The sequence below is a fragment of the Falco rusticolus genome, chromosome 7, assembly GCF_015220075.1.
Source record: "Falco rusticolus isolate bFalRus1 chromosome 7, bFalRus1.pri, whole genome shotgun sequence".
Classification (NCBI taxonomy): Eukaryota; Metazoa; Chordata; class Aves; order Falconiformes; family Falconidae; genus Falco; species Falco rusticolus.
The window spans coordinates 20,811,823-20,839,064 of NC_051193.1; the positions used below are offsets into that span (position 1 = coordinate 20,811,823).

Here is a 27,242-nt window from a genome sequence, read left to right on the forward strand (position 1 = left end):
TTGCTTGTTTGGTTTTAGTCCTTTCATACAATAAACGTGTACTTGCAAGTATTGATGTGAAGAAAATTGCACAAGCAGATTTTCTACATGGGCTTATATTAATCATTCAGTGACTGCTTACTTTTTTAACTAAATGAATAAATAAAACATTTACCAATACATTTTCTGCACTTCAAAGAAAGGGCCTTCTTGTAGGAGCTCTCCCTTTTAGTCTAGATGATTAAATCAGCTTTGCAGTAGCATCTGCAAGGCTATTCATATTTACTGATGTCCTTGAAATGTAATGTTGAGCTGTGCATATAGAAATAAGTAAAACTGAGCAGTTAAGTGAATGCTTCTCTTTTAGCCTGATGCATAAGCAACATCGACTCTGCCACAGAAGCTACTGACCAGAATGCAGATCAAGTATCATAAAATAAGATGGCACAGAAATATATGGCTAGGCCAAAGCGGCTGCAGATAACCGATAACTGAGTTCAGTTACCTGCAGGTCACTGCAGATCCACTGGTACTGGCTTTCTTAATTTGTTTCTTTTGTCACCCGAGACAGTTTTCCATGACATAATTGCATTTCATCCTACTCTGTGATACAGTATTTGTCATTCATATTAGAACTGAATTACACAAGCATGCACCTCAGACCAGAATTCAGGAAATTAATACAGTTCTCTTGTAATTATGGTTGATATCCTGGCACCCTGCATATACTGTGTGGAAGTCTGTTAAAAATTCTGGGATAAGAAAATGTTTCTACAACCTGAAAAGGCACCAGTTTTCCTTTAACAGAGCTTATTTTTTAACAGTTTGAAATGAAACATTTCCAGAATTTTGGTGGATTTGGTTTCGGGGATGCTTAACAAAGTATGACAGTTTATTTTGCCTTTAGCTGTATCAAATGCTTCACAGAAAACACAAACCTGATCACAGAAAGAAAAATGTAGGAAAACAATATTCTTGAAGGTTTTTACAGTTTACATACACTCAGAGATCCGTCTGCACATTACTTACAAGCTGACCTCATTCCGTTTGAGGCAGTAATGAACAGCTGAGTTTATAAGATGCAGAAAACCCCAAAATGCTTTTAAGAATGTTGTGAATTCTGTCCTCTAAGGGAAATATTCAGAAAGCAGTCACACAGAGTAGAGGATACACTGCATCAGCAGACCACGAGCAAATCATGCTGCCTTTATCTGAGCCTTTCCTTTGTAACCTCACCCAGCATTTCTGAGTAAATCAGAACATTTGCTCTGACTTTCTATACAGGTAGGGTGCAACCTGAAATCCTTTCACATATAGATGTAATGGTAGCAAGTGCCTAAGCATATGAAAAGAGAATATAAACACCCGACAGGCTTTCATAGACATCCAGCTCATATGGCCACTTCAGACAACATGTGCGACAGTCTGTTAATAGTAATTTTGGTCTCCCAGTCCTGGCTTTGTGAGTAGTAAGCTGCTCTGTGTTCCTTACAAAGTTCCTCTTCCTTTTGCCTATTCACATTTCTCTTCTCTCCCCCATAAACCATAAAATTCATGCCCTTAAACCCAAGGACACACCTCTCTCTTTTCCTTTAACGCTACCCCCAACCTCAGTTACAGAAGCTACTGCTCTTCACGGGGTTTGGTTTGAAATAGATTTTAGCTCCTTTGCAGGGAATGCACCTTATCTGTTAATGTTTTTTATGTCACTGACCAAACCATAACCAAACTGGGCCTGCTGGCAGGAGATAAAATGTTTAATGCCAAATGACTTTCCTATTAATTCACTCTCTTCGTTTCAGACAACAAAATGTCTAAAACAGGCAGGACATAATAGGAAACTGAATATCTTTATGTCTTGAGTAGAGACAAAAGGTCAGTTTACATGAAGTCTTACATGATTTTCTTAAACATTCACTGTTTAATCTGTTTAACTTACTGGAAGTGAAGAACTGTTTCCCAGGAAGTTCCAGTTTATCTGAATGAAATGCTCATATAAGTAAACTAAATCTAGGCAGGCTACGAGAATACCTGTGATCCAAACCACAAGCGTATGGTGTGGTCAATACACCCTCCTTTCCAGGATGCAAGAGGCTCTGGGGAGGAAAGGACTTTTCCAGTGTGAGTCAAGTTATTGCCCTAATTAATGTGAAAAAAATAATAAATGATTTATTCTATTTTCAGACAGATTTGAGAGAGGACTGCTAAGAGGCAGCTGATTTGGTGGTTTCTGCAGCCCTGTTTCAAGCTCAAAGCTAGCCAGCTCTGTATAAATTAGAAGAGGTCAGATCTAAAATCACATATTCCATGATTTTAAGGGTAGAAAACCACTGTGATCCTCTAGTTTGTACTCTTACATTAACTGACTCTAAAGGCTGTAATTCCACTGAAGCAGGTGGGTCAATGATGACACTATAGCAAGGTATTTTCTGATAGCCCTGTGGAATTCAGGGTGTTTGGCAGAGCTGCCAGAGGAAAAGCCATCCTTTCCCTGCCCTGCCCCACCCCCCACCCCACCACCACCCCCCCCCCCGTCCTTGTGTCAGCTGGTTCCTAGAGAAACTATCTCCTTTGTAGGTGAGTGACAGTTTTCATACTTCATAGATGCCTGGTAGCATTCTTACATTATTTAATACTGCTATTTTTTTCCAGAAGGTGGTCTTTCTGAATACTGTTTGGGTTTTTTTTGGTTGGTTGGTTTTTAAGTATTTACTGTTTGATGCTACAATCTAAGCATGTCTTGCTTTTCAAATACCAAAGCCAAAAAAAAAATTAATCACATGACTATACGTGGTCAATACCCAGTGGGACACCAGATTAGCAGAGGTCCTACCTAAAAACTATGATGCAGTGCCCTGATCAGTAGCAAGCAGCAGTTTACCAGGCTGAACACACTGTACGACCAGGCACTGAGTTTTGAGAACGAATTCTCAGGTGAATACACAGCATTACACAAGCCAGTATAGCAATCAATAGAAAAAACCAACTGGCTAGCTACTGTTCCACAGGCAGCCATGAAACCTGATTTTGTAGCTCCCTTATATCACCAGGGATGGGCATTTCACCATATAGATGTGTTCGTGTCATGGGTCATTAATATATTTGCTGTTTCCTAAGGCAGAGATAATATTTTTCAATAAATTTCTCCATATCATTCAAAACTGACTTAAAACCTTAAACTACTACTAAATCTGATTTATTTTTTTTTTTACTTTTTTCCATGGCCATAATGAAGTATTACTTTAAAATTAGTTTCTTATTACAAGAATAATCAATACATAAAATACATATTTAAAAACTATTTTCTCAAGCTGCAACAGAAGCCATAAGTCATTGCAATGTAGTTTCCTCACAAGAACTGGAAGTACCACCCTGCTCCAACCATCCAGACTCGCATCCTTCTCTATGGTGTGACTTCCCCATCAGTCCTCCTTTCCTTCCTCACTCAATGTCTTTGTTTCACTAAGTAAATTCAACAGTTTTCTCCATAATGTTTTAAAAGAAACAGGGTATGTGTTATTTTGCAAAGAGCACAGTATCTGCTGTCACTGTCTGGCATTTATTTCCCATGCAGTATGCGCAAGCTCCAGAAATGAAGCATGATTAGAAATGTCAACCAAAATGTCAGATTGCCCAGCTGCTGACATCTGAAATATTTACCCACCTGCTTGCTCCAGAGCAACCATTGTCGCCTGCTCAATTAAGTCACGTTCAATGAAGCTTCTGAAGTCTTCACTGTACACGCTAAGGTCTGGTAGCTGGAATGTGTAGATGGGCATCTCCAAAGGAAACTGTTCATTGCTGCACTCGTTGGCTACATGTGATCGAGCAAGGGAGACTATGGCTGAGCTGGCATGAGAAATACCTCTGGAAAGACGCTTTTCTGTAGAAAAACCAAAGAGATATTATAGCCTAAAAGACCTACCTAAATACCTAAAAGACCAGGCAACAGCAAGTCTGGTGAATGCCAGTTCCTTTCACTCAGGAATTTATTCCACTTCCTCCTGGTTACCTTGTTTAGGTTACTTCCCACTGTAAAAGACTACTTAGTTCTTACTGTGGATCCTACAGCAAATCATAGGAACTCCACTCTCCTTCTAGCAAAACAGACAAACAGTAAAAGTAACGAGATATGAAAGAACTATTTCTATAAAAATTGTTTTAACGTTTCTGAAGTTTCCGAAGAAACATTTACTGGCAGACAGATGATAATTCGTTAAAAGTTTTGAACTCACGATCTGACTTGTTGTAAATCAAAATATCCAGCATTTTACAATAGCTTCGTATCAAACGTTCCACATATTTTTAATCTCAGAACATTAATCTCAGAATTACCTGAAGGCAATTTTAACATCATTATGCTGAATTTGAGATAAACTCAGGTTTTACGGGTATGTGTTTTCTAAAATCCCGATTCAAGAAACAATACATAGTTCAAAAAGAATGATGACATTAACAAGCCTGGTACAAAAGAATGCATTATTTTATCAAAACAACTATGAGCTAATATCTTATAACTTCCTGAATTTCTCTGTGAACAAATGCTTAAACAAGGAACAGTAAAGGGTCATTCAAGCAAAATATGCATTAGAATGTTAAGAAAGGGACAAAATATTACCATCATACCATTTCATTTTACTATATGGCCTCAGTTCTGGTATCAGCAAATAAATACTTTTAAAGTGCTTAAATCATGAATCATTCAGTCAAAATGGACAGAGGTGTTTCCCCTGTTTAGTTTCTGCCCTGCACTCCTGCTTATATTTTTGAAAACGGAAATGAACGTTTTGTAGCTGCTTAAAATTTATGTTCATCAAAAATTACTAGTCTTCTCTCTCAGAAGTTTAGCATTCAGTATAAAGTTTCTTTCTGCATCGGGGAAGCAGCACCTGTTCGAAGCACGGTACCACTGACTTTCTGTGCTTCACAGCCTGACCTCAGCTCTTCCACTGGGTTGCACTCTGGCTAGCCATCCTTCGCAACAGGCACCACCTGAAATTAATACTAGAAAGTCTCCTGGGCATATTACTGAGTTTTATTTGTGAGTTGACACCATGTTTATGGAGTTTCTCACATTTCTGAATATGCAGAAAGCTTCCTGGTAGGATTTACATCATGTTAAGTTCGATAATAGTTTCATTGAATTTCCTTGGAAATGGGTACATTATCATACTGGAAGCTTTTGTAAAAAAACCTATTTGGTGCAACTTCACTTCTGTAGCTTCATAAATACTACCATAAACTGGTCTTTAGTGATCAACTCTCAAACATGTACAATGCTATATTAAAATAAAAGGTGTTCCTGTACTTCTGTGCCTTCAAGAATTAACAATGAAGCTTACTTAAATGTAGCTTATCACTTGCGCTAATAGTGTTTTTAAAGCATCTCAAACTGACTAACTAATAGTCATTAAAAAATTAATTTTCCTGGAGTTTGTGAACTTTTGGTTCCCTAATGGATCAAAGTCTTTTTAATTTTAAGAGCTAAATTGCACTCCCTAAAATATCTGAAATTGGGGTGAGGGGCAGAAGTTTTGATTACATTTGATTTTCTTTCCTCTCCCTGTAGATCTCTGCTAAATGACTTTTAAGCAGGGGAACTCAAGTAGAGCACCTGTTTGACATTCCCTTGCTACCCCTGCAACACCCCTTCCCCCATGGCCCAACCCTCACCTGTGGGCTGCATCCTGCACTCCAGGTGCTTGGTCCATAACAAGAGCCTCCTTTCCCTTCTCTGCTCCTCCCTGCACATCCTCCTGACTCCAGTTTCACATTTCGGTCAGAGATGGCTCTCCGATCACGAAGTCATCAGTTATGCATTGAATTAGTAGTAAAATTACTGTCAGTGCAGGCATTTAAAGCCAGACCTACCCACACTAGCTACTACACCCACTAAAATATCAAATGACCGTTTCAGTGTAAACTGAGCACTTTAATTAACACAGAATTTGAGAGTGAGCTATATCCTAATGAGAACAAAGGGACACAGTTTTATCAACTACAGTGTGCTACTCTTCCTCCCTTTATCTGTATTCAGAGCTTTTAAGCAGTCATAAGCAGCACTACAGTTACTCTTCTACCGATGGAAGTTATCAATTTTAAAAAGTTTACTGACACCCCTAAGTACTGATGCCATTTCCTGTTTAACAGGAGGGAAGAGCCAGTGGGAAAAGGGAAGACTTTCTGTTCCTTTTAAGGATTGCATAGAAAGCCATCACTAAGCTAGTGCTATTACCTCCCTACATGACAAGCTGTCAGACCTGCAGATTTATTTTGGTGTAAACTACAGTTCCTTGATAAATTACTATTAACAAAAATGCATTCCAACAGTCTGAGAGAGAGAGAGACCTGAAATAAAATCTATAAAAGGTCTGCAAGCAAAAAATTGTAAATTCTAATGCTTATTATCCTGTACTGAAAATCAATTGCTAGGGGGTAGTTGACTCATTTTTCTTAAGGTTTCTATTTGGTGGAGGTAGGAGGTTGTCCTTTCTTCTATGGAACCATAGAAGAGCAAAATTTCAAAGCTGAAAGTTATTCATAGATTTCATACAGCCTAATCACATACTGTGAGTAAGAATGCAAAGATTGAAATATGGATTTTTTTTTAACCTTTCTTTGGTCTCAGTAAGCATAGAAAACTACACACAATAGTGATCTGTGACACCCTCTAATCAATTCCTTTTATACATACCATAGGACTTCTTGGGGACAATGTATTTTTGTAATCACACATTAAAAAGATAGCTTGCAGAACTGAGGCAAAGCTCACGAGAACCGAAACACTGAAATGTAGGGTCTAGCAGCAGCTCTGTGCATCCCATCACAATGGCACAGTTCACAGGCTGATGGTAAATGACTTCCAACTCCTTGCAGACAAGCACAACTCACAAGCAGACAAGCTAGAAAGCTGCTTGTCCACAAAAGCCCTGGCGAAGAGCTCTTACCTTGAGCAATGTCATCCTGCCTTTGCAGGCAGGGCCTCTCAGCCTTTGTCACCTGGGGAGGCTGCTCTGGCTCCTGCTGCTTGTAGTATTTGCCCTCATTGAACACCTGTGGCAGGTTGGCGGTGTGCACCTGCCGGAGCTGCTCATAGTCATTCAAAGCTGCTGTCAAGTCCCAATTTTTGCCTGCCAAATAGCAAAAGGACATTCTGCTCACATCTGTATGTGACCAGTCTAATAACCTGGAAACCATCTTCATATGCACTTAAAACATAAACTTAAATAGAGAAATCACTCTTAAAGCATCAGCAAGGAAACAAGAGATTCTTTGGATAAAACATTTTACAACCGCTCCTCCCTCAACAAAAATGCACAGTTGACAAACACCTTGAAAGTACACAGCAAACGGACAAAGATAAATATTTTTATATTTCTTAATTTGTATTTTAGTTTTCTTTATACCACAATTGAAGAAGACAACTCTTGCCTAACCTCCTGCTCAAAGCAGGGTCAGCTATAAGATCAGGCTAGATTTATTCAGTTTGGTCATTAAAACGCCAAGGATAGAGCCTGTACAACCTCCCCGGGCAAACTGTTCCCACATCTGACCGTCTTCATGGGACCTATGTCCGCTCTGAGCCCCTCTTGTTTCACCTTGTACCCCCTGCCCTTTGTCCATCTGCCGTGCACCACTGCGAAGGGCCCGACACTGACTCCTTAATAATCTTCTTACTGGCACTGGAAGGCTGCTGTTAGATCCCCTCAGAGTTCCCCATTTCCAGCCTGAAAAAGCCCCAGTCCCCTCAGCCTCTTCTCACAGGACTCATGTTCCAGCCCCCCACAACCTCTGTAGCCTTCCCCAAACTCAATCCAATTTAGAACTGCCCTCCTTGGCCGGGGTTTGAGGGGCAAAATGAGACACCGTATTATAGCTGTCTAATGAGTGCTGAGTAGAGAGGTATAAAACCCTTCCCTTATGGGCTATGGTCCAGCTGACACAACTCGGCATACTGCTGGCTTTCCTAGCTGGCAGGGACACGGCTGGTCCCCTGAAGTTTGCTGGCTACCAAGACCTCCATGTCTTTTTCTGCCAAGCCGCCCCGCAGCCCGTGTCATTGCAGAGGGTTCTTCCTTCCCAGGTGCAGAACTCCAGTGTTCACCCGTGTTAATGCCATCAGGGTCCCGCCAGTCAATTCCCTCGCTCTGTCTAGGTTCCCCCGAACGGTAGCTCTGCCCTTGAATATGTCAGCTGGTCCCCCCAGCTGGTGTCTCCTGCAAACTCCAAGCTGCCTCACTGACAAAGGCTTTGCAGAGGTATAGACCCCTGAGGTACAGACCCCCCTTGTTACCAGCTTCCAGCCAGAACGCTGTCCGTTAGCTACTACTCTCTGAGCTTGACCATCAAAACAGTTACTTGCCCACCTCATAGCCCACCCATCCAGACTGTAACATCCTAACTTGAATACAATAATACTGTGGGAAACAGTGTCCAAAGCCTGCGAATGCCGAGGTGTAAGCTTTCCACTGCTCCCCTCTCACCAACACATCCAGACATTTTATCATACAAGGCAACCAATGCCATGACTTCCTTTGCTTGGATTTGCCAAATGGCAAATTAAGGTGAACACTAAATCCCACAGAATTTAACATAAAATAAGGACAGGCTGTAATAATTCACTCTGTACAGTTGTATTATTAATAAATAAGAATCAGCAATGATGGAAACACATGACAGTGTTATAGCACAAAAGAGGGGAAAACTTTCTTATCTTTCTATTTGCAAGTAGCTAAAATGCAAATGCAAAATACTTCAGGTCCCTTTTATCTTGTACATCAGAGAGAACTTGATCCCTCTCAGAGATTTTAGAAGTCTTTTAGAAAGCAGATAATATAGGACAGTGCTCTGTACCAAAACACGCAGTGAGAGGATTCAGTCCGTGTGGTTCCATGTCTGTGCCAGCTGCTCATGGAACCTGCCAAGACAGAATCCTCTAAAAATTTGCTTCCAAGCTCCCACTTCATCATATTGCTATGACCAGTGGTAACAGAATGCAGATATCCAGAGATAAAGTCATCTGTTCAGTACAGGTGGTGAATTATCACTCCCCAAAAATAATGAAAAATATGTTGAGATGTTTGTATGTTATTTTCAGAACAATCCTGCTAAGTTAAAACACATAGATGCCCTAGTATTCTCCAAGTACTTGTTTTTAATTGGAAAATTACAAATATTTAATAGCAGGAAAAAAGACCCCACTAAATTATAAAACATTCATAGCATTCCATGAGCACTTTTTCTGGGGATTCAAAGGCAATCTGATTCTGATTAATACATGATTTATTACACCATAAAAGGTTGTCACTGTGTACTTTGAGAAGCTACATTACCTGAGTAGCAGTTAAATATAACTTATTTGCTTACACAAAGGAAAATAAGCTAAAAATAGTACAAAGCAGTTCTATAGAGATATAAGGACGTTTTTTACTGTTACAGTCATTCCTGTGAAGTAGGAAAAAACCTACACAAAGAGCTGTTACTTACAGAGTTGAGCTAAACTATCTCAAGTTTCGAAGTACTAAACAAAATTGTGAAAGGAAAATTAGTATCACCAAGCAAGAATGTTATATACATCCTTAGAAGTCCATAATAGAAACCACATCAGTGATATGGTATCGTTATATACGCAATGCTGTAATGTATTAGAAAGCCTGTAGGACAAAATGTAAATTCATTGAAAATTGTCAGAGACCCTAGTACAAGCACTTGAGTTATGGCCAGCATATTTTTTTTCTAAAAATCCCATGTAGATGCAAAGGCTAGAATCCAGTCAGGGCTCTGCTCTAACTACATATTTCATCTGAATCAAGTTGCCCAAACCAAACATTGAAGAATCATGAGCGTGTTCCCAAGATTGATGTGATAACATATTAATGTTTGGAGTAGGGATTGCTTTTCTTGGGTCCTGTTTATAGGAGGGCACTTAAAACATGCTTTTTAAATCTTCTCCTCAATGATGAGGACAATAAAGAAAAACTTTTCTTAAAAAGTGAAAGTGACACTATATGTAATTCTAGGAAATGTAGGTTTAAACTAAATAGTATTATCTATTTGCAATGGTACAAGTCCAGCACCGTGTGACTCAGCAGCAACCTGGGTTTATTCAGTACAGGTCCTTGAGTAACAGACCTGTATCAATGGAACACAGACAGCATGTCTCCAGTGTCAGGGCATTCCTTACAGGTCACCTGCTCAAAATACTTCCATGTTTAAGTTCTGCAATCTAACAAAAGATCACTGTGCAATACTGCAAGTGACTGCTGTGTGACAGGACTCTGATGTATGTGCTTGGAAAGCAGAAAAAAAATCAGTAGACTAACAGAAATCCCACTGTCCTTAGTTTTAGGCCAAATGCAATCTTATATAAAAGCTCTATCATAAAAATTACAGTCAGCCTTCAGAAAATAGGCTCACAGTGTGATGCATTTAAAACTAATCACATAGTGACTCTTGAGTTCGCTCCATGCTACAGTGCAGCAACTGAACTTACAATACAGACCTGGAACTACACATAAAATATAATTCCTATATCTAAATGTATCTTACATAGAAATATTGTGTTTTCAGATCTGCCTGTCTGCATGGAATTGTCCTCATCTCATGAACAAAAGCACCAATTCAGCACCATAGCCTTAAATTTCAGAGAACCAACATAGAAAATTATTATTAGACTCACTTTCCCCCAGTTTGCTGGAGCCTCCAAACACTGGAATACAAGAAAAAATTCCAATCAAATTAGAGAACGTATTAAGCACCTTTCCATCTCCATGAAATGCTGGTTTTGGACAGTCAGCCACCCTAACTCGCTAGCTTAAGTGCTTTCAGCTACTCGCCGTACCAGAAACATGTAAGATTGCCCCCTTTATCAAGGCTTGCTCTCATTTTGGGTTATATTTTTACAAGCTAATACAAATTACAGACCTTTTGTTTTTCCCATTGCCCAAAAGAAAGAGGAGAATCCATCAGTTTGGGAGGATTAAAGAAGAAAATTCCTAAGTCAAAGTAGAGGGAACTGAATACAGCAAAGAGAATTAGGAAAAAGGAGGAGAGGAAAAAACAGGCATTTACAAAAGACACTGTGATGAAATGCTAGATAGTAAAGAAATTTAATGCAGTGTAAAATGAAAAAAAAAGTCAACAGATGCAATAAAAAGTGTAATGTGATTTGGACCACAGAAATGGACTGCTGAAGGAATGGACAAGCTGGGAACAAATCAGAAAGGTTATTAAATTCAAAGATGCTCAGAGCAGATGATCTGGACAAGGATTTCTAGCAGTGTGACATAGCATGCGAGAAAGTTTCAGCTGGAGGTTACTGAAGAAACTAGGGGGCTTATGACTGATACGAACAGAGCTAACTCTGCCTAGCTCTCCTCCACCAGATTTTGCATACCAAAAGCTTTTGAATTTCTAAAGCTGTATCATATTACCTTCCAAACTAAGTTCTGAAGAAAGTAAAATCCTGAGGTATCCTGGGTCAGAAATGACAAAAATAAATTTGTACAAGATTGAAATCAAACATATCCCCACCTCATGAGGTAGGTCCCTCCTTCCAGTCTTGCTGCTTGTTCACCAAGCTTCAGCAGCCTTCTGGTTTGCAGCAGACTGCGTACAGTCCCCCTGGGTCCCGAGGGAAAGCCTTCCTCTTTCTATTGTCTAAGTTCTGTTTGTATGTCTGTTCCCTGCTCTTCTCTGAAATCTCTGAGACCCTGCTCATCACACAAGTCCCTGCTCTGTCACATCATTTTTATTTTTGTTGATTGTCATCTCCTGCATTGGCCCTCAACAGAAATGAACAACCTTTCCTGTCCCACAGAGGTTACACCTGACGTAGGCACTAACATGCCCTCCCCTCACAAAGCTGAAGGACAAGCAACAGGTAATTGATCTATTTTGCATAGTTTCATGAACTAAAAATTAAGTCAAGTAAGACTTTTTGTGACAATCTGGAGGACAACACTATTTTTCAGATTGTCCACTATTTTTTTTTAATGTTACTTACCTGATGCACCCTACCATTCACTCACTGACTGCAAACTTCTTTGTTTATATGACATATGTCATATTTATTAAAAAAGGTATTCCACAGGCATAACAATGTTATTTCAGTGCACACAATCCCATCAGCTGACAAGTCACTGGCAGCACCGTATCAATTAGTAGCAAATTAATTGCTCCAAAGCAGCACTGACCCAGTGGGTTTACATGAAAGGCTTTGATTTTTTAATGGTTGAAGAACAACAGTCAGCAAAAACCTGGAGCAGCACAAAGCTGGTTAGAAAACACAGGTAGTGATTCATGATCAGGAAGTTGGAATCATATTAATTTACTAAATCAACAGAAAGAATATTCTTACTGAACAATTATTTCCAGAACAGCTGCATGTGCCATGTAAGTCAGCAGGTGTAAAACTTAACAGGACTGAATGGTGTCTGCTTTAAAACCAATTGTTTCTAGTGTGGAGGAAAAAAAACAGCAAAGTGCAGCAAAGTAAGGAATGGCAGACACACTCTGACTGAGGGCGGTACTGATGTCTTAGTGTCAGAGACAGCAGGCATCTACGTGAAAGGGAAGATAAAATATAACCTCAGTTACAGCCTGAACCCAGTCAAGGGTTTGTTTGCCCAAGTATTGTTTTAACATATCACTACTTTATTGAGTTTTAAATAAAATAATATATTGCATAGTTCTAAAAAACCCCAAACAGTACAACTATATAGTGCTTTCTATTGGAAGCTCTCTTGGAAAACTTTCCGTGACTTCCTGACAAAGTCTCGACTCCTTTTTTTTAACAGATACATTTCCAACTCACTCCCCATTTTAATATGCTGATCAACTTGAAAGCTGAAATCTGAAAGCAGAAGAGCACTAGAAATTTTTGACTGCTGCTTTAAACCATATGCTTCAAGACTATCACCTATTGTAATTTTTTAGATGAGAAATACATTCTGCCTTCATAAAGGTAAGTAGGGGTAGCACCACTCAGGTTTTACAATAGTTTTCATAGCCCATAGCTGTATTCACCCTTGTTTTCTGGAAAATAAGGGTCCATGTTTTATTTTATTTTTTAATCTAGCCTTTCTCTAGTCTTCAGCTTGATTGTGCTGTGAGGAGAAAGTGACTTAATGCTCTGCAGCACATGAGTAATTCTTGCTTGCTCAATGTTAAGCATGTGCTTTGTCAGATCACAGTATGTACTCTCTAATAACAAAAATCAGGCCCATTAGGCAGCCTACACTAGCTGTGCAGATACGAGATTCTACATCTTCCAGGCAGAGAATATTCAGACAGCAAAACCTGAGCAACATGCTATTATTTGGCCTTTGGGTTTTTTGCTTTTTATCATTTTAGATAGAACAACGTAGCTTAGCGGAGCTGTGACAGTTAATATATCTATTGTCTTTCACTTCTTAAATCAGATATAATAAAACTAGAGGACATTTATCATTAATTAGTAAGAATAGCAACCATGCAACTATTATGTACTCCCCCCCACCAAGCTTTCAAATATCCACCTACTCCAATATGTTAAAAAGAATATTCGAAAGGTCACCAGCAATTCTTGATTTAATGATAACCAAAATGCTAGAAAGGATGCGATTTGAGATGGGCAACTGGGAGAGAGTAAATGGTAAGGACCACAACGAAGGGCAACTTGCAGAAACAACATATGCGCAGGACTTCAGCAAAGGAAGTTCAGAAGGGGCACTAAATGCTGCCTAAAGCTATACAGGAGCAAAAACATGTAGGAAAAAGGATGCAGAAGAGGAAGGTTAAACAGAATTAAACAAATTATGATGCAGCCCATGTTCACAGCTAACAAACTGCCGGTGCATATATCTAAGAAGTAGAAGCGATAAAAATATCCAGTAAAAATTAATGTGAAATTTTCACAAAACAACAAAGGAAAAAAAAGTAAGCTAAAATGCTACACAGCTCACAGAGAAAGCAACTTGGACAAGATTACAGAATGATGCATTTCTGAAAATAAAAATGTGATCTATTGAAGCACAAAAAGATGAGGAAACAACAAGACACTAAGCTGAAAGGAAGAAAGACTCATTTTTCAGTGTGACAAATACAAGAAAGAAAAAAGGTATTTTGGGGAGATGGCAGTAAAACTAAAATAGACCCACGTTTGGAATTTTTAACCATTCTAATCAGATACAATATCTGCCCATCTACTTTACATTTAATGCCAGTTTTGCTCTTAATGAAACACACTTGAATGCAATGCCATTTAGAAAACTTTTTTTTTTAAAAAAAAAAAAAAAAAAAAAGAGACTACTGAAGAACCAGTACCAACAATGTAACTTTCAAGGTTTTTGCCACTATTTCTTAAATATTTTACTATCATTGTCTGTATTTTTTACTAGTGAATTTGAAGAAAATTACACTATTACTAAAGCTAATGCAAACCACCCACAGGAAAAAAAGGTCTCCCTATTAAAAACAAAATATTCAAAATTTAACAAAGCATCCCTGCCCACAGAACAGGGAAAATCTTGCCGTCAGACAAAAATTTTCTTTTCAGTATCATCCCAGTCATTACTACTCTTTCCAATCTACTGCAGACAGCACGCCTCTGTGACTCACAGCTGCTCCACACCAGGGTACAGAAAGGTGTTCTTGCCAAACAGCTGTCCCACAAATGCAAAGCATCAGCTGTCAGGAGGTGCATCATCTCCATCTTTTAGCCCATTTAATGGAACCAGTGTTTTACATGAGACTATACTGTGGATCAGTAACAAATCAATTACACAGGTATAGGAATTTTCAGCAGTAATGCTTGATTCATGTAGCCCTCCCCTTGTGAGGGTGAAAACTACCTGTAAGGATGTACAATCTGAGATGTTTACAAATGCCAGATACAAATCTATTATTTAGCAGGCTGTGTAACATATTTCTAAAAACAAAACCCAGGGTTCTTAATCCACCTGTATCTAATATTTAAAATTGTGATTACAGGCACAAGGAAGAGCTATCATCTAACTAAACAGTAATTTCAGCTTCAACTGCAAAAGCTCTTTTACTTCTTCAGTTATTGTTAGCATTGATAATACTAGGAGATCTTTTACTGGATACAAGCTATTTAATAAATCCAGGAGCTTTCAGTGACTGTGCTAGAAAGGCATTTGAAGAAATGATAAGGAGTTCTGTCTTTCAAGATTGTCGATCGACTGACAGTTTTCACCAACATAAAATGATCCTCATTTTGTGCCACTAGGCCAGTGCACAATGATTAATTTTTTTTTTAATACATATACAAAAATTTAAATCCCCTAGACTTGACAATTTGTTAAGATGCAGAGTCTACCATCAGCTTCTTTCCCTTGTAAGGAAGTCTGCTCTTGCAAACCAACTGCTAATAAAGCAATCCACAAGTTCAGTTTAAATGCAGTCATTTCTTCCTATTTGGCCTGAAGTAGATTAACAAGTATTACCAGGCATAAGACAAGAAGAGGAACTCAAGATCAGCTTTATTCCTTCTGAAAAACCTAAGTGCAAAACTAGGATAAAATTAGACCATAAGTTTCAAAACAAGATTTAATTTTGGTCTATGTTCTCAAAGGCAAACAATGTAGCAAGGACATTTTGTTAACATTTGCCTCATTTTCTGCTAGATTGCAAAGTCACTCAAAGCTGAACAGACAGCTGGAAATGACAATTTTGATCTCTGCATAACGAGACATTGGTAGCAGCTCAGCTTCCTCTTCCCTTTGCCAAGCCTTCCACCAGAGAACTAAAAAAGGAACTGTCTGAGGGAGAGAAGAATAAGAGACTATTTTGGGGGAGTTAGCTTTGAACACTCAATCACATGACAGTACTGTAAATTTCTCTCTCCCTTTCCATTAATCCCATGCTTTCCTTTGAATTCCACCCGTATACACTGTTCTTTGAGGAGGCATCTATCTACTGCATCTCTCATTCTCCACAGGTCAGTCTCCTCTACCACACACACTTCGTGACTGGAAAGCCAATCGGCTGATTTCTGAATTAATGGTGAACTGCGTATACCTCGATTAAGCACTAATAAGGCTGGCAAATTAAGTGAGGGCTGAAATCCAACTCTCTGGGTAATAAATGGAAAACTTGTAGCATCTAGATGGCCCTACATTAGTACGTTTTCATGCCATCAAACTAAAAAGGAAGGCAAAATGCACTACGAAACCTGCCACTCGGCTCGCCCCAACTTCTGCTGTGCTCACCTGGTTCTCCTGACTAAAACATCTCCAGTTCTTCTACTACAGGTTGGGGAAAATGGGTTGGAGTTTGGTATACAATTTATAATGATAATACTCACGTAACATTTCTTTCAGTTCTTTTGCACAGCAATTGATAGGTTAGTTTTAAAGGGAAAAATGAAATTATCTAGAAAAGTTTGGAAATGGGCTCATTTTAGACTCACTTCCTTTCAGTGCTTTAGGTTTGGAAATGTATTATCTGTTCACCTTTTTGAAAATTGAGGTACTGATATTTGCAAAAAGAGAATAATGACCAATGCTTCCTAGAACAATCAGACCACATCTCAGAAAAAGCATTTCCTGAATGCATAGCATAAAACTGCACATGCAGCACTCAAGAAGTCAGGTCACATAGAACAAACGCAGTAACAGTTTCAGGTTCTCCAGCAGAATTGCAGAGGCTCATGCATTCTTTATTTCCACACGGGGACTGATAAACAAAATCTTGTTCAGTAAAGGAGCAGTTTTTAAAAAAATAATGGAAATAGTACCTTCATCCATAATCAGCTTATTAGGAAAAGTAAGTAAATTTGAAAGAACATGTATTAGTGAACAGGAAAATATCAACAGGGAACCTGAAAAGTTGGTTAGAAAATATGCAAAACAAAAATAATCTTAAAATGGAGAGGAAGTAAAGTTTCTCAAAATGTAATACCTTCTCTGCATAATCTCACATACAGAAGTATGCTTTCAGTTCTTGGGTAAAAAACTCAAAGTGGTGAATAGTATCTCAAAAGAGATATGAAATTAAACTGGTGAAAGACTCAGGAAGCAATCATCCAAAAATGAAAGTGAAGCTGGAAAATAACATTTCTAAGAAACAAGTAGTTTAGCAAACGTGTACAATCCACTAATATATATTAGACAGAGCTAATACTTGAAATTTAGCAGTATTAATTTATAATTAAAGTTATAAGCATCTTAATAAATACAGAAGTCAAATATTAGAGTTTTCTACCAGATAACCATTAAAATGTTTTAAGTTGCTTTTGTTTTCATAAATGTAACAGCACAAGGCAAGACCATGCTCTTGGCATTTATTGGAGGTAAAAAGATTTCAGATCTCTGATTTCTATTTCTTTTAACTGGAATCAAGGGGGAAAACTGAAAGTATGATGAAATTTGTCACATACTTTTATTTTTACTTTTTTTTTTAATCCATTCATACATCCACATTAAATTACTCCATAAATTATTCCTGTGCTGCACTAGGCACATCAAGAGAAAGTGCTGGCTATTAAAATCAATGGCAACTACTAGTACTTAAGCAGAATTATTTTCACTGATATGTATCAGCATACGCGGAACACATCTGTGAATGAGATTAAAAGCTGAATACATATTTTCAGCAACCAAGAGCTAAACAATTCATCACTGAAAAATAAAATGGAGGGAAAAGAAAATGGGTATCAAAAGCAGAGAGACCTGAAACAGTGGTGTTGGTCGTCTGTACAGTCAAAGAGATCAGAAGCCCATCTTCCAGGTAGTGAAGACTGAGAAGAACAGACAACCTCATTCTGATGTGGAATTTTGCTACAACCTTATACATACAAGTGGATTTTAAAAGAATATTCTGCCCTTCCGGAGTGCTTATTTTCAAAAATGAGGCCAGTCAACGAAAACACAGAGTGCTTCCATTTAATGGAAGAATACTTTTACAGTAATATGGAATGACCCATGACCTTCTATACCCCAACGTGTATCCTTTTTTTAACGTATATGCTTGCCTTCAACCATCTAGTTTCCTATAGCTATTAAGTTCCTCATGGAAAACAGCACAATAATATCAACAACCGTAGGTTTCCAAATAGGGATAATATATACTGGAAGAATATACAGGGAAATAGAATTGGTAATAATCTTATCCTGGTGAACAAGATTCAATGTGAGATTTGAATGCAGTTTTAAATAGTGGTTTTAAACTTAGGAGAATATACAGAGGTTTACACTGTGTTCTTGGATACTTCTAGTTCAAAATGAATGTTCTGTCTCAAGGAATTATATGAAAGGTTGTTAGAGGAAGATTTACAGTGATGGGAATGCTCTTGTTTTCAGTTTTCAGGCAGGCTGACTGAATAAAACTGTCATGGGGTTTTTTTGGAAGACAGACAAATTTCTACAGTCTTCCTTCCTCCTGAATGAAAGTGCACAGAGACAACACCTCAGGTCTGTGGGTCTGTAGCAGATGTTTTTGATAGAAAGTGATCTGCTTCAAGCATATCTGATTCCTGAACTATCACACTATGTAATGTCAGATCCAGTTTCCATGTCCCCTGAGTCAAATGCTACTTGGAGAGCCAAGCAACTGTCACAGTCACTCTCCACTCTATAATTCGCTGACATATGTGGTGCTCATATATTCTCCCCAACCCATGATTTTATTTTTTGTCTGGTACAGTCAGCAAATAGCTTTTGGTGTCCTTTTATCTGCATAGGGACATATTAATCATTCCTTGGTTGACTCATAATTATTAACATAAAAACATCAGGATTTATGATGTCTTGGAGATGCCATGAATTTGAGGACACTTATTTTTAGATGTGCAGGCTCTCAAAAGGTAATTCCTGCTGGGTGTTTACTTTAAAGTCTCTGCAAGATTAGAGACAAAGGTGTAAATAGCTATCAATCAAGTGTGCTCCCTAGAGTCCTAAACAAAGATGAACACTGCAAAGTCTTGTAATCATAACCAAGCTGAAAGATCTGTGCTTCCCATTTTAATAATTCAGCCATAACAGTAGCTAAAAATCTAGCAGGGCTGGTAGAAAGCTGTTCTTCAACTGAGAAGCACAATGGAAGTATTCTGGGTGGTCCAGGACAGCATTCAGCCAAAGAAAGCAAGGAGTGCTGAGTAAAGGGAGGAAAAGCCCTTCAGTATATGAAGCACAGAAAGGTACCAAGAACAAGCAACCAAAACCAAGCATGAAGTGTTCTATGCATAAGACGTTGCCAGCAACTAGCAAAGCAGACAAAAAGTCCTACAGCTTCTGATGGAAAAGACTCCGATGTGGAGACAGATCATCTGGAGAAGTCAGCCCAGAAATAGCTCACTCAGCTATTGCTCAGGCACGCAGGCACACTGTGGGCACAAGAAAAAAATTTATACTAGTACAGAGAAGGGTAGATGAGAGCCTCCTGAGTTTAGAGCTGAGAGAGATAAGATGCTGTTTGGGTGAGCTGTACATAATCCCCATGAAAGGACTCTTCTCATGATCTCAGCTACCCTGGGTTCTCATCCTAAAGTGGGCATCCAGTTATTGCAACGTTCAAAAGCAAGGGGTGGGGGGGGAACAGGGGCAGAAATGGGAGAGAGGGTGTTCACACTTTAAAGCTACAAAGTCATTCTAAGGTCTCATTAAACTGAGTTACTAAAGCATCCACAGCCCATCAGAGAGCAGAATAAATTTGATTACTCATATGATTGTATATCTTCAGTCGATGCATATGAGTAATAAGGTAAACCATTTGGTGCAACCAAAACCTCGGCTTGAAAACTATGCATAATCTATCCTTTACAATATACCAGTTACCCAACTCGATATGACTATAAATCTAACATTCTTTGCTATGCTAAATTATTATTTAACACAAATGGCGTGCATTTATAAAATACATCCAGTCATAAATATTGGCAATGCCATATTCAACAGCTGGAAAAAGGCCTCAGTTTTGAAATATTTATATACAGTTTAATAAAAAATAATCACAGAATTAATCAAAATACATAGGTCTATGACATATCAGATTCTAATCTCAAGTTTCAAAAGTTTTCTTTAACAGCAGAAATGGGCTGTTTATCAATCAACAATTTATCAGAATAAACTGTAATGGAAGGAAGCTCCTTTACAACACTCAAAAAACCAGAAAAAAGCCTCAAGAAAACTCAAACAATAAGACAGATGACTTACTGAAGTGTAGGTCTATGTGCCATTAGGTGCTAAGCCCTTTCTGCCTCCACAAACCTTTACTTGTACTTTCTCCTAGTCTGTACATGTAAATTCCCAAAGCTGTATCACATAAACAGCGAACAGCAAGTAACCTACAACTGGCCGAGGAACGAATCACAAATTGTGCACTGGACAGACACAAACTAAGCCATTTCTAATGCAATTTTATCCACCAATGAATGGCTGACTAGACATAGAATGTTTTTCCTAAATTTAGACTTAGCACTGTAATGAAAAAAAAATTAATTTTCCACACAGAACTAAGAAAACTCCATTTTTAATTTTGATGCAGCTGAAAAAGTCTGCATTTACATCCATTTTCAGATGTGCATGACAAAGTTTCTCATACCATTGAAATAATGCCTTTAGTTAAGATTTTAAGTCTGTGAAATCTGAACTACTTAACAGGTAAGCAACTGCACAGAATTCTAGAATTGGTAACTGAAATGGCAAACTGAGCATTGACTTGACCACAAGTTCCCTGTGTAATACTAAAGCAAACCTGGCCAAAGATACAATCAGTGGCATGTGCAATGTAATTGCAAAGCAACAATCTCTGCACTAGAAAGATACGTGCCAAAATAGCCAAAACATTTCTGTATACATTCTTCTGAATGGTAGAGAAAATAGAGACACAGAAAGTGAATCTTAGAGCTCAACATGTTTAGCTTATCAAAATTGGATAGAAAAGCAATCAGTTTATAGTATTATTTATTTTAGGATAATAATAGCTGGCAGAAAGAACCAAACGCAAATAAATTAGAACCAATATATGTGTATGATTGTATATATATCTTTTTGAAAAATTTCTTTCTATCTTCATTTCAAATCAAGAACGGACACTTTCTTGAAGATACGCATCAAGCACAAAAAGCAGAATGTTTTAGTGAGACAAGTAGGTGTGCTCAATATGAAGTTCAACAGAAAAAAAACTGCAAGGATTTTACCAGCGGGACAGGTAGAGTATACAAACATCAACAGAGCCAATATTTAGGACAGCTTCTGGCAATTTAGAAAATCTATATTCAATCTATAGATTTTTAGCTATTTGTACAACAGTCAGTGTGTATTTAATTCACTCATTTGTTGCCAGGGAGAACATCAAATATTGTGCATAATACTATCCTTATACATCTACAGGACAATCAAAACAAAACAATTAATACAGTAACATAATTTGATAAGGAGCAGAAACTGGTATCCTTGATTGTCTCCAGGGTAGTGAAATTCAGGAAATTTCCCCCAGAAGATGAACAAAAGAAAGAGTATTAGAAATGGCTCTGAAAAAGATGTGTACACTCCGTAGAAGAATTTCATGAACATTCAGTCTGAGCAAGTTATAAAAACCTGTGAGCAGATCAGAAAGAGAGAAGGGCATGGGACCCTCAAAGAACTAGCCAAAACTTATGATGTCATGAAAATGAGTCTATACAAGAAGCTTTTTTGGCTCAAGGTTTTCTATGACAGTCATTTTGGGGCTACAAACTACAACCAAATCTTGAAATTTCTCAAAAATGTTTGTGCACATCTGTTTTCAAATTCTGAATTCAAGATATTATACAGACATCATCAATCCAAGACCAGGTGCAATACATTTGCTACAGCCTTGTGCACCATGGCGTGGAGGCTTGCTCTTCTGAATATTGTTTACCTTTAAGAAGTTACTTCATGAGTTTCAGTGACGTTCACAGAGCCCAGAGCATCTACACACTGTGACAACTATGAAAGACAGTTGTAATGGTGTAAAGGCAGCAGTTCCTCCTGTGTCTTTGTTAAACACATGAGAAACCACTGGATCAATTACTGTCCCCCAGCATAACACATGGCCAGTGTTAGAAGCTGTTACACCAAATGCAGCCACAACTACATGTGCTGAAATGTTGCTGTGAGCGCATCTTGTCCAAAACTACCAACAATCCCTTTTACTTTGATAAATTCCTGTGTAGGAGGAAATAATTTGAGCTAGGTGCATATGTCTATTAGCTTGTTCAGAATAATTGTTTATTGCATATATCTTTATTAATATATATGGTGTGAGTTTATTCATCAAAACAAATAAGAAGTAAAACAGATTTTTTTTCTAAATTTATTTTCTAAATTCTAAAATGTTCTAAATTTATTTGGAAGCATTATCCTTTATAGAAAGGAAAACAAGCTAAGTAGCTCTTCTAAACCATCTCTGGTATGTAGGAACACTTCTTCAAATTTTGGCAATACTCTATCAGCACAATAACTGACAATCTGTCTTGGTATTGCTAAGAAAAAACTTCTCATATTCGTTTTCAAAAAGACCAACAGACAAAGACAGACTCTAGGCTACAATGACAGGTTGATCAAATCAGTCAGACAAAACAGCGATCTCTTAAATATAGTGAGCCAATGATGGTACCCATAGCTAGGTATTCTAAGGTTTTATTACATGTAACACAGATGACCTGGGAAACTCTATAAAATTATGTGTATGTCATTCCTTATTACTGAAAAATCCAGAATAAGAAAAAGAACTTATAGCAAAATCTAAAACTTTTAGCATAGTATGATAAAGTGAAATTGCTCTCACAAAAAGGATATATATACCCTGATGTATACTTTTAAGTCTGCTGTGGCTGTTCAGTAGTTACTTTAATTTAACACACCATTTCTTAAAGCATATTAATATAAAAAAACAAAACAAACCGAAACAGAAAACAACTTTCAGGGAAGAAGTCCAGTGTGCATGTATCAAGCCCACAGAATCACCTTGCAATTTACATAGGTATTGCCTACTCATGTTTAACTCCCACCTTCACAATTGTTAGCCCACATAAGAAGAAATGAACAAAAATAACTACTACAAAATGTCTTCAAGTATCAAGTGACTTTCCATTTTTAAGCCTATAAGTTTAAAACTACTACAAGAAAATAAAGACCTAGTTATTTCTCTGATATGGCTTCTTAGATGCTTTTCAACCTAGTCGTTTGACTCCCATACCCTGAAGTTTAGGTACGCATATTAATCACTGGGCCCCCAAAATATCTCTGGTTTCTCTATCACAGTTAAGACTATTTCAGACTAAACTTAGCTGCTCTGCACAGTAAGCCGGAACATTTACAACTATTTTCAGGATGCTGAAAATTACAAAATTCAAGCTAAAGCCCCCTCCCCTCCTCCACAGCACATACACTTTCAAGGCATGACTGTTAATAACCTAAAATACAGCAACCTAACATTAAGAACATTTTAAGACTTTTGCTGAAAACACCTACCTTAGTATAGTCTACTGTCAGCTTATTTCAAGAGCTGACTTACTAGTGAAGATGCTAAGAAATGTCTGTTTCTATAAATGGAGCTTTCTTTTTACGGCTGGTTCTTGCTTTAAGCAAGCAGGGAACACAGGAAATTTTTGTGTCCTGAAAGCTTACCTTCCAGTAAGTCTCTTGCCAGACCTGGTTCTGCCCCTGTGGACCGAACAAAGTCTGACAGGACTGCATCCATATCAAGAGTCATGTGATCATTCAGAGATGCTGCCAGACATGCAGCAGCCGCAGGACTCACTGGTCAGCTAGAAGGCATCCATCTGTGCCAAGGAGAAAAAGCAACAGGATTTTAGAATGTACCCTAAATGGATGTAAACCACATTTTTCCTCTCTTCCCCAAACATGACTACTACAAATGCTAAGACATTCAAGTTACAGCATATTAAAATAAACAGTATTTGTCATCCATCTCTGCCTTAGCCTAGAAGCTGTTGATCACTCACACTACAAGGTTTTCTCTTTCTTAACATTTCAGATTTTTATTGATTTTTCTTATGTGCAGCTTGTAAATAATTCTGCAACTCAAAGACTCCAATCCAGCTAAACACAGGCACTGTTCATACACTGTAGTTTAGCAAGTATTTAAATGTTTGGCTAGCCTAGAGCTCTTTTGCCTTACAGAGATCAGTATTTGTTCTTGTATTTGCCTTGTCAATACCACTTCTGTAATTTATAGTTTCTTCACTGTACTGGGTCTGGCTGGGATGGAGGTCATTTTCTTCATTAATTTGCCAGAATTGTGGCTAAACTGGTGTTGATAACACCTCAATATTTCAGTCATCGCTAAGCAGTGCTTACACAGCTTCAGGCCTTCTCCACCCCCCCAGTGACCAGGCTGGGGGTAGACAAGAGACTGGGAGCAGGACAGCCAGGACAGCTGACCACAGCTGACCAAAGGGATATTCCGGACCATATAACATCATGCTCAGCAGTAAAACCGGGGCAGAGTCTTTCCAAACTAGCCCTTGCTCAGAAACTGGCTGGCCATCAGTCTGCTGGTAAGTGGTGGTGACTTACCGTCTTGGCGTCACTTGCTTTTCCCATCCCCCCCCCCTCTTTCCTTCACTTTAATGAGTGTATCGTGATCCATGACGGGGTTTTTCTTGCTTTTGCTGTTTCGATTCTCTCTCCCATCCCACTGTGGGGTGAGGAGAGTGAGTGAGCAGCTGGTAGGTGCTTAGCTGCTGGCTGGGGTTAGAAACTCCAGGTCTTTATACATCCCACTCTGGGATTTGTTAATGGTCACTTTCAGCTTTTGCTGTTTGCTGTGTTATCACTTCAGGTTTTGTTGTCTGAGAGCTACGACAAAAGCACTAGCCTTGAGTCTAATCTGGTGTTTGGCCCATGTATTGCTGCCATCCCAGTACTCTGGGAATCATCTCATGGAGTCAGTTGACAGTTACAGCTTTCTCCTCCAGGAGCAACTTCCTGCGGAAATTAAGAATGTCATCTCCTCCTCCGGGGCCGATGTTTCCTGCCTCATTACGATGGCCCCTCCGTTTCTGAAAGCTCCCTGTGTATCTGCGGAAGGGTTACGCCTGTCAGCCAGGCGGGCACATTACCCCAGTGGCACAGCGATCAGGTGATACTGAGGCCCGCAGTCAGAAATCGGAGGGTAGGGAAGCCCAGCAGCTGGCAGCCCTGGCTAAGGACCAGGGAATCGGCAACGGGGCTGGAAAAGAGGCAACAATCCACAGCTCTGGAGGCAGCTCCTGTTAGGCATGAAGGCAAGGTATTCCCTCAGGCTACTAAGGCAAGTGGACCACCCCTGAGGAAGGTATCCATTATCTGAGGGAATCAGTGGTGGTGGAGGTGATTTACAGCAACCTGGATAACAACCAGTCCTCCAAAGATCTGGACAAAACCCAGTGCATGTGGGTCATGTGGCGGAAGTTTGTATGGAACACGCTGACACCATATGCCAGCACCCTGGTGGTAACGGACTGGACAGACACCAAGGTACCAACTGTGGAAAGACTGGCTGTAGTTACATCTTCAGTGGAGAAGCTACCCCCCCCCCCCCCAAAACCATATCAGAAACACCTGCAACACACACATGGTATAAACGCTCGGACAAACTGATGCCCTGCTGGAACAGGCAGAAAGGAAGGGTCTGGCAGGATTTCACCCCTGTTCCTCTGAGATGCAATTAAGAGTACTAATTAACACAACCAGGGACACAAAAGCCTTTACTGGTTTTATATCTAACTCACTATGCCCCCCCCAAAAAAACCCAACCCAACCCAGCCACCTATCCAGGGCTTTCTAAAAGAGTTATTATTGCAATATCCACTTAAACATAAGACAAAAGCACCACTTTTTTTTTTTGCACAAGTGGAGGTTTCCTTCCTGGAAGAATTTGTTTGTCCTGAGGCACAGCGACAGCAGCCTACCACAAGAAAACCAGCACCCCAACAATATATCATTGCACCGGGTGCCTGTGGCCAGGCTCTGGTACCAGGGGCTGCAGGGCTGCCCTCTGTGGGGAGGGGGCTCCACCAGTTCCAGCTGACTCTGCAAGAACCCACAGTTCAGCCAAGCTGGTGGCAGCTCTCTAAAAACACTCCTACTTCACAGGAAGGCAGAAGGCTGATTTTAAAAGGAAGAGGAAAAACAAGGCACTGATATTACAGTAATTTATAAGTTTTACTTGGTTTATTGTTTTATTTTGTTGTACGGTCATCTATTGATGACCAACACTATAGCTACTGTACAGTTCTTACTATTTTTAAACGGTCTGTGGGGGCAATCTTACCAGGGTACTCTGCTGGGGGCACAGTCACCTGGGGACCCATTAGGAAGCAGACTGTGTTTTGACTCAAGTGAAATGCGACACAATGTCCAGCACAGGAGGCTTTCTTGCCAAATGCATGGCTAACAAAATACATATGCCCTACTGCATTTTCTACCTACTTTTCTGATCCTGGAAAAGTGAAAGCCATCCTTCTAGGCAATATACTCTACAAATATCAAGTAAAAATTAAAGCAGGCACTTCAAGAATAGCTGGTGTTAGACAAGCTATTAAAGACAGCTGGCATTCAAAACACACTAACTCTGTACTTCTATCCTGCCTGCACCGCTGCAAAACTAGTGGAAGGCAAAGGAAACACAATGAAGTTAAATGATACACAACATACTCAGAAGCATGTTTTACTTTCATGCTTGTTATTCATCATCAGTCAAAGTTTACCTTTGAACATGAATTAGATTTTTTTCCCGTTAATTCCTCCTCACAGGCTCAGTTGGAACTTTACCACGTGCCGAGGGTAAGGACTAGCATGGAGATTTCCTACTGGTAGTAGATTATATTGGTTGGCTCTTGCTTGTACGACAGCTACAGAGAAATAAACTGTGAAAAAAATTGGAAACCAGTTGATTTCACTGTTCCCCAAATGAAACACACTCCTTTCCTACTCCACGTGCAATTACCTGGTTATATTTTACCTTAAAAATGGAATGCCTTTTTTTTCTCAGAAATTGCCCTTTTCTGCAAGTACTTATCTCAGGTAAAATACAAACATCATTTACCTTCTGCCCCAGGAAGGTGGGGTCTTTTTTTCGGCCTCATCCGCCAGGACTGCCTGCAAAACCCAATTTACCCCAACAAGTTGGAAGTGTGTGGGCTATGGTTACACAATTACCTATTTTTCAGTATCAAAGCAGATTACACTCTTACTAATCTTACCCACTTCACAGTCTTCTGGCCCCTACAATGTACCATGATTTATACCACTTCTACATTTATGCTTGTATACTATTTATACAGCTGTATA

General features: G+C 39.0%; 1 protein-coding gene across 6 annotated transcripts in view; it reads right to left on the bottom strand.

Annotated features, from left to right (window-relative positions):
• Positions 1-27,242, bottom strand: part of OTUD7A (OTU deubiquitinase 7A) — a 146,908-nt gene that overhangs the window by 39,559 nt on the left and 80,107 nt on the right. For 4 of the 6 annotated variants that reach the window (XM_037395360.1, XM_037395363.1, XM_037395359.1 and 1 more), the window contains exons 5-8: positions 26,660-26,818; positions 23,574-23,728; positions 6,927-7,109; positions 3,644-3,862 (exon numbers count right to left, since the gene is read on the bottom strand). In XM_037395360.1, coding sequence (XP_037251257.1) covers positions 3,644-3,862; positions 6,927-7,109; positions 23,574-23,658 — 487 coding nt within the window. In that variant the 5' untranslated portion in view covers positions 23,659-23,728; positions 26,660-26,818. Of the gene's footprint in view, positions 1-3,643; positions 3,863-5,652; positions 5,802-6,926; positions 7,110-23,573; positions 23,729-26,659; positions 26,819-27,242 lie in introns of those variants that run through there. The other 2 variants (XM_037395362.1, XM_037395364.1) reach the window with 2 other exon arrangements.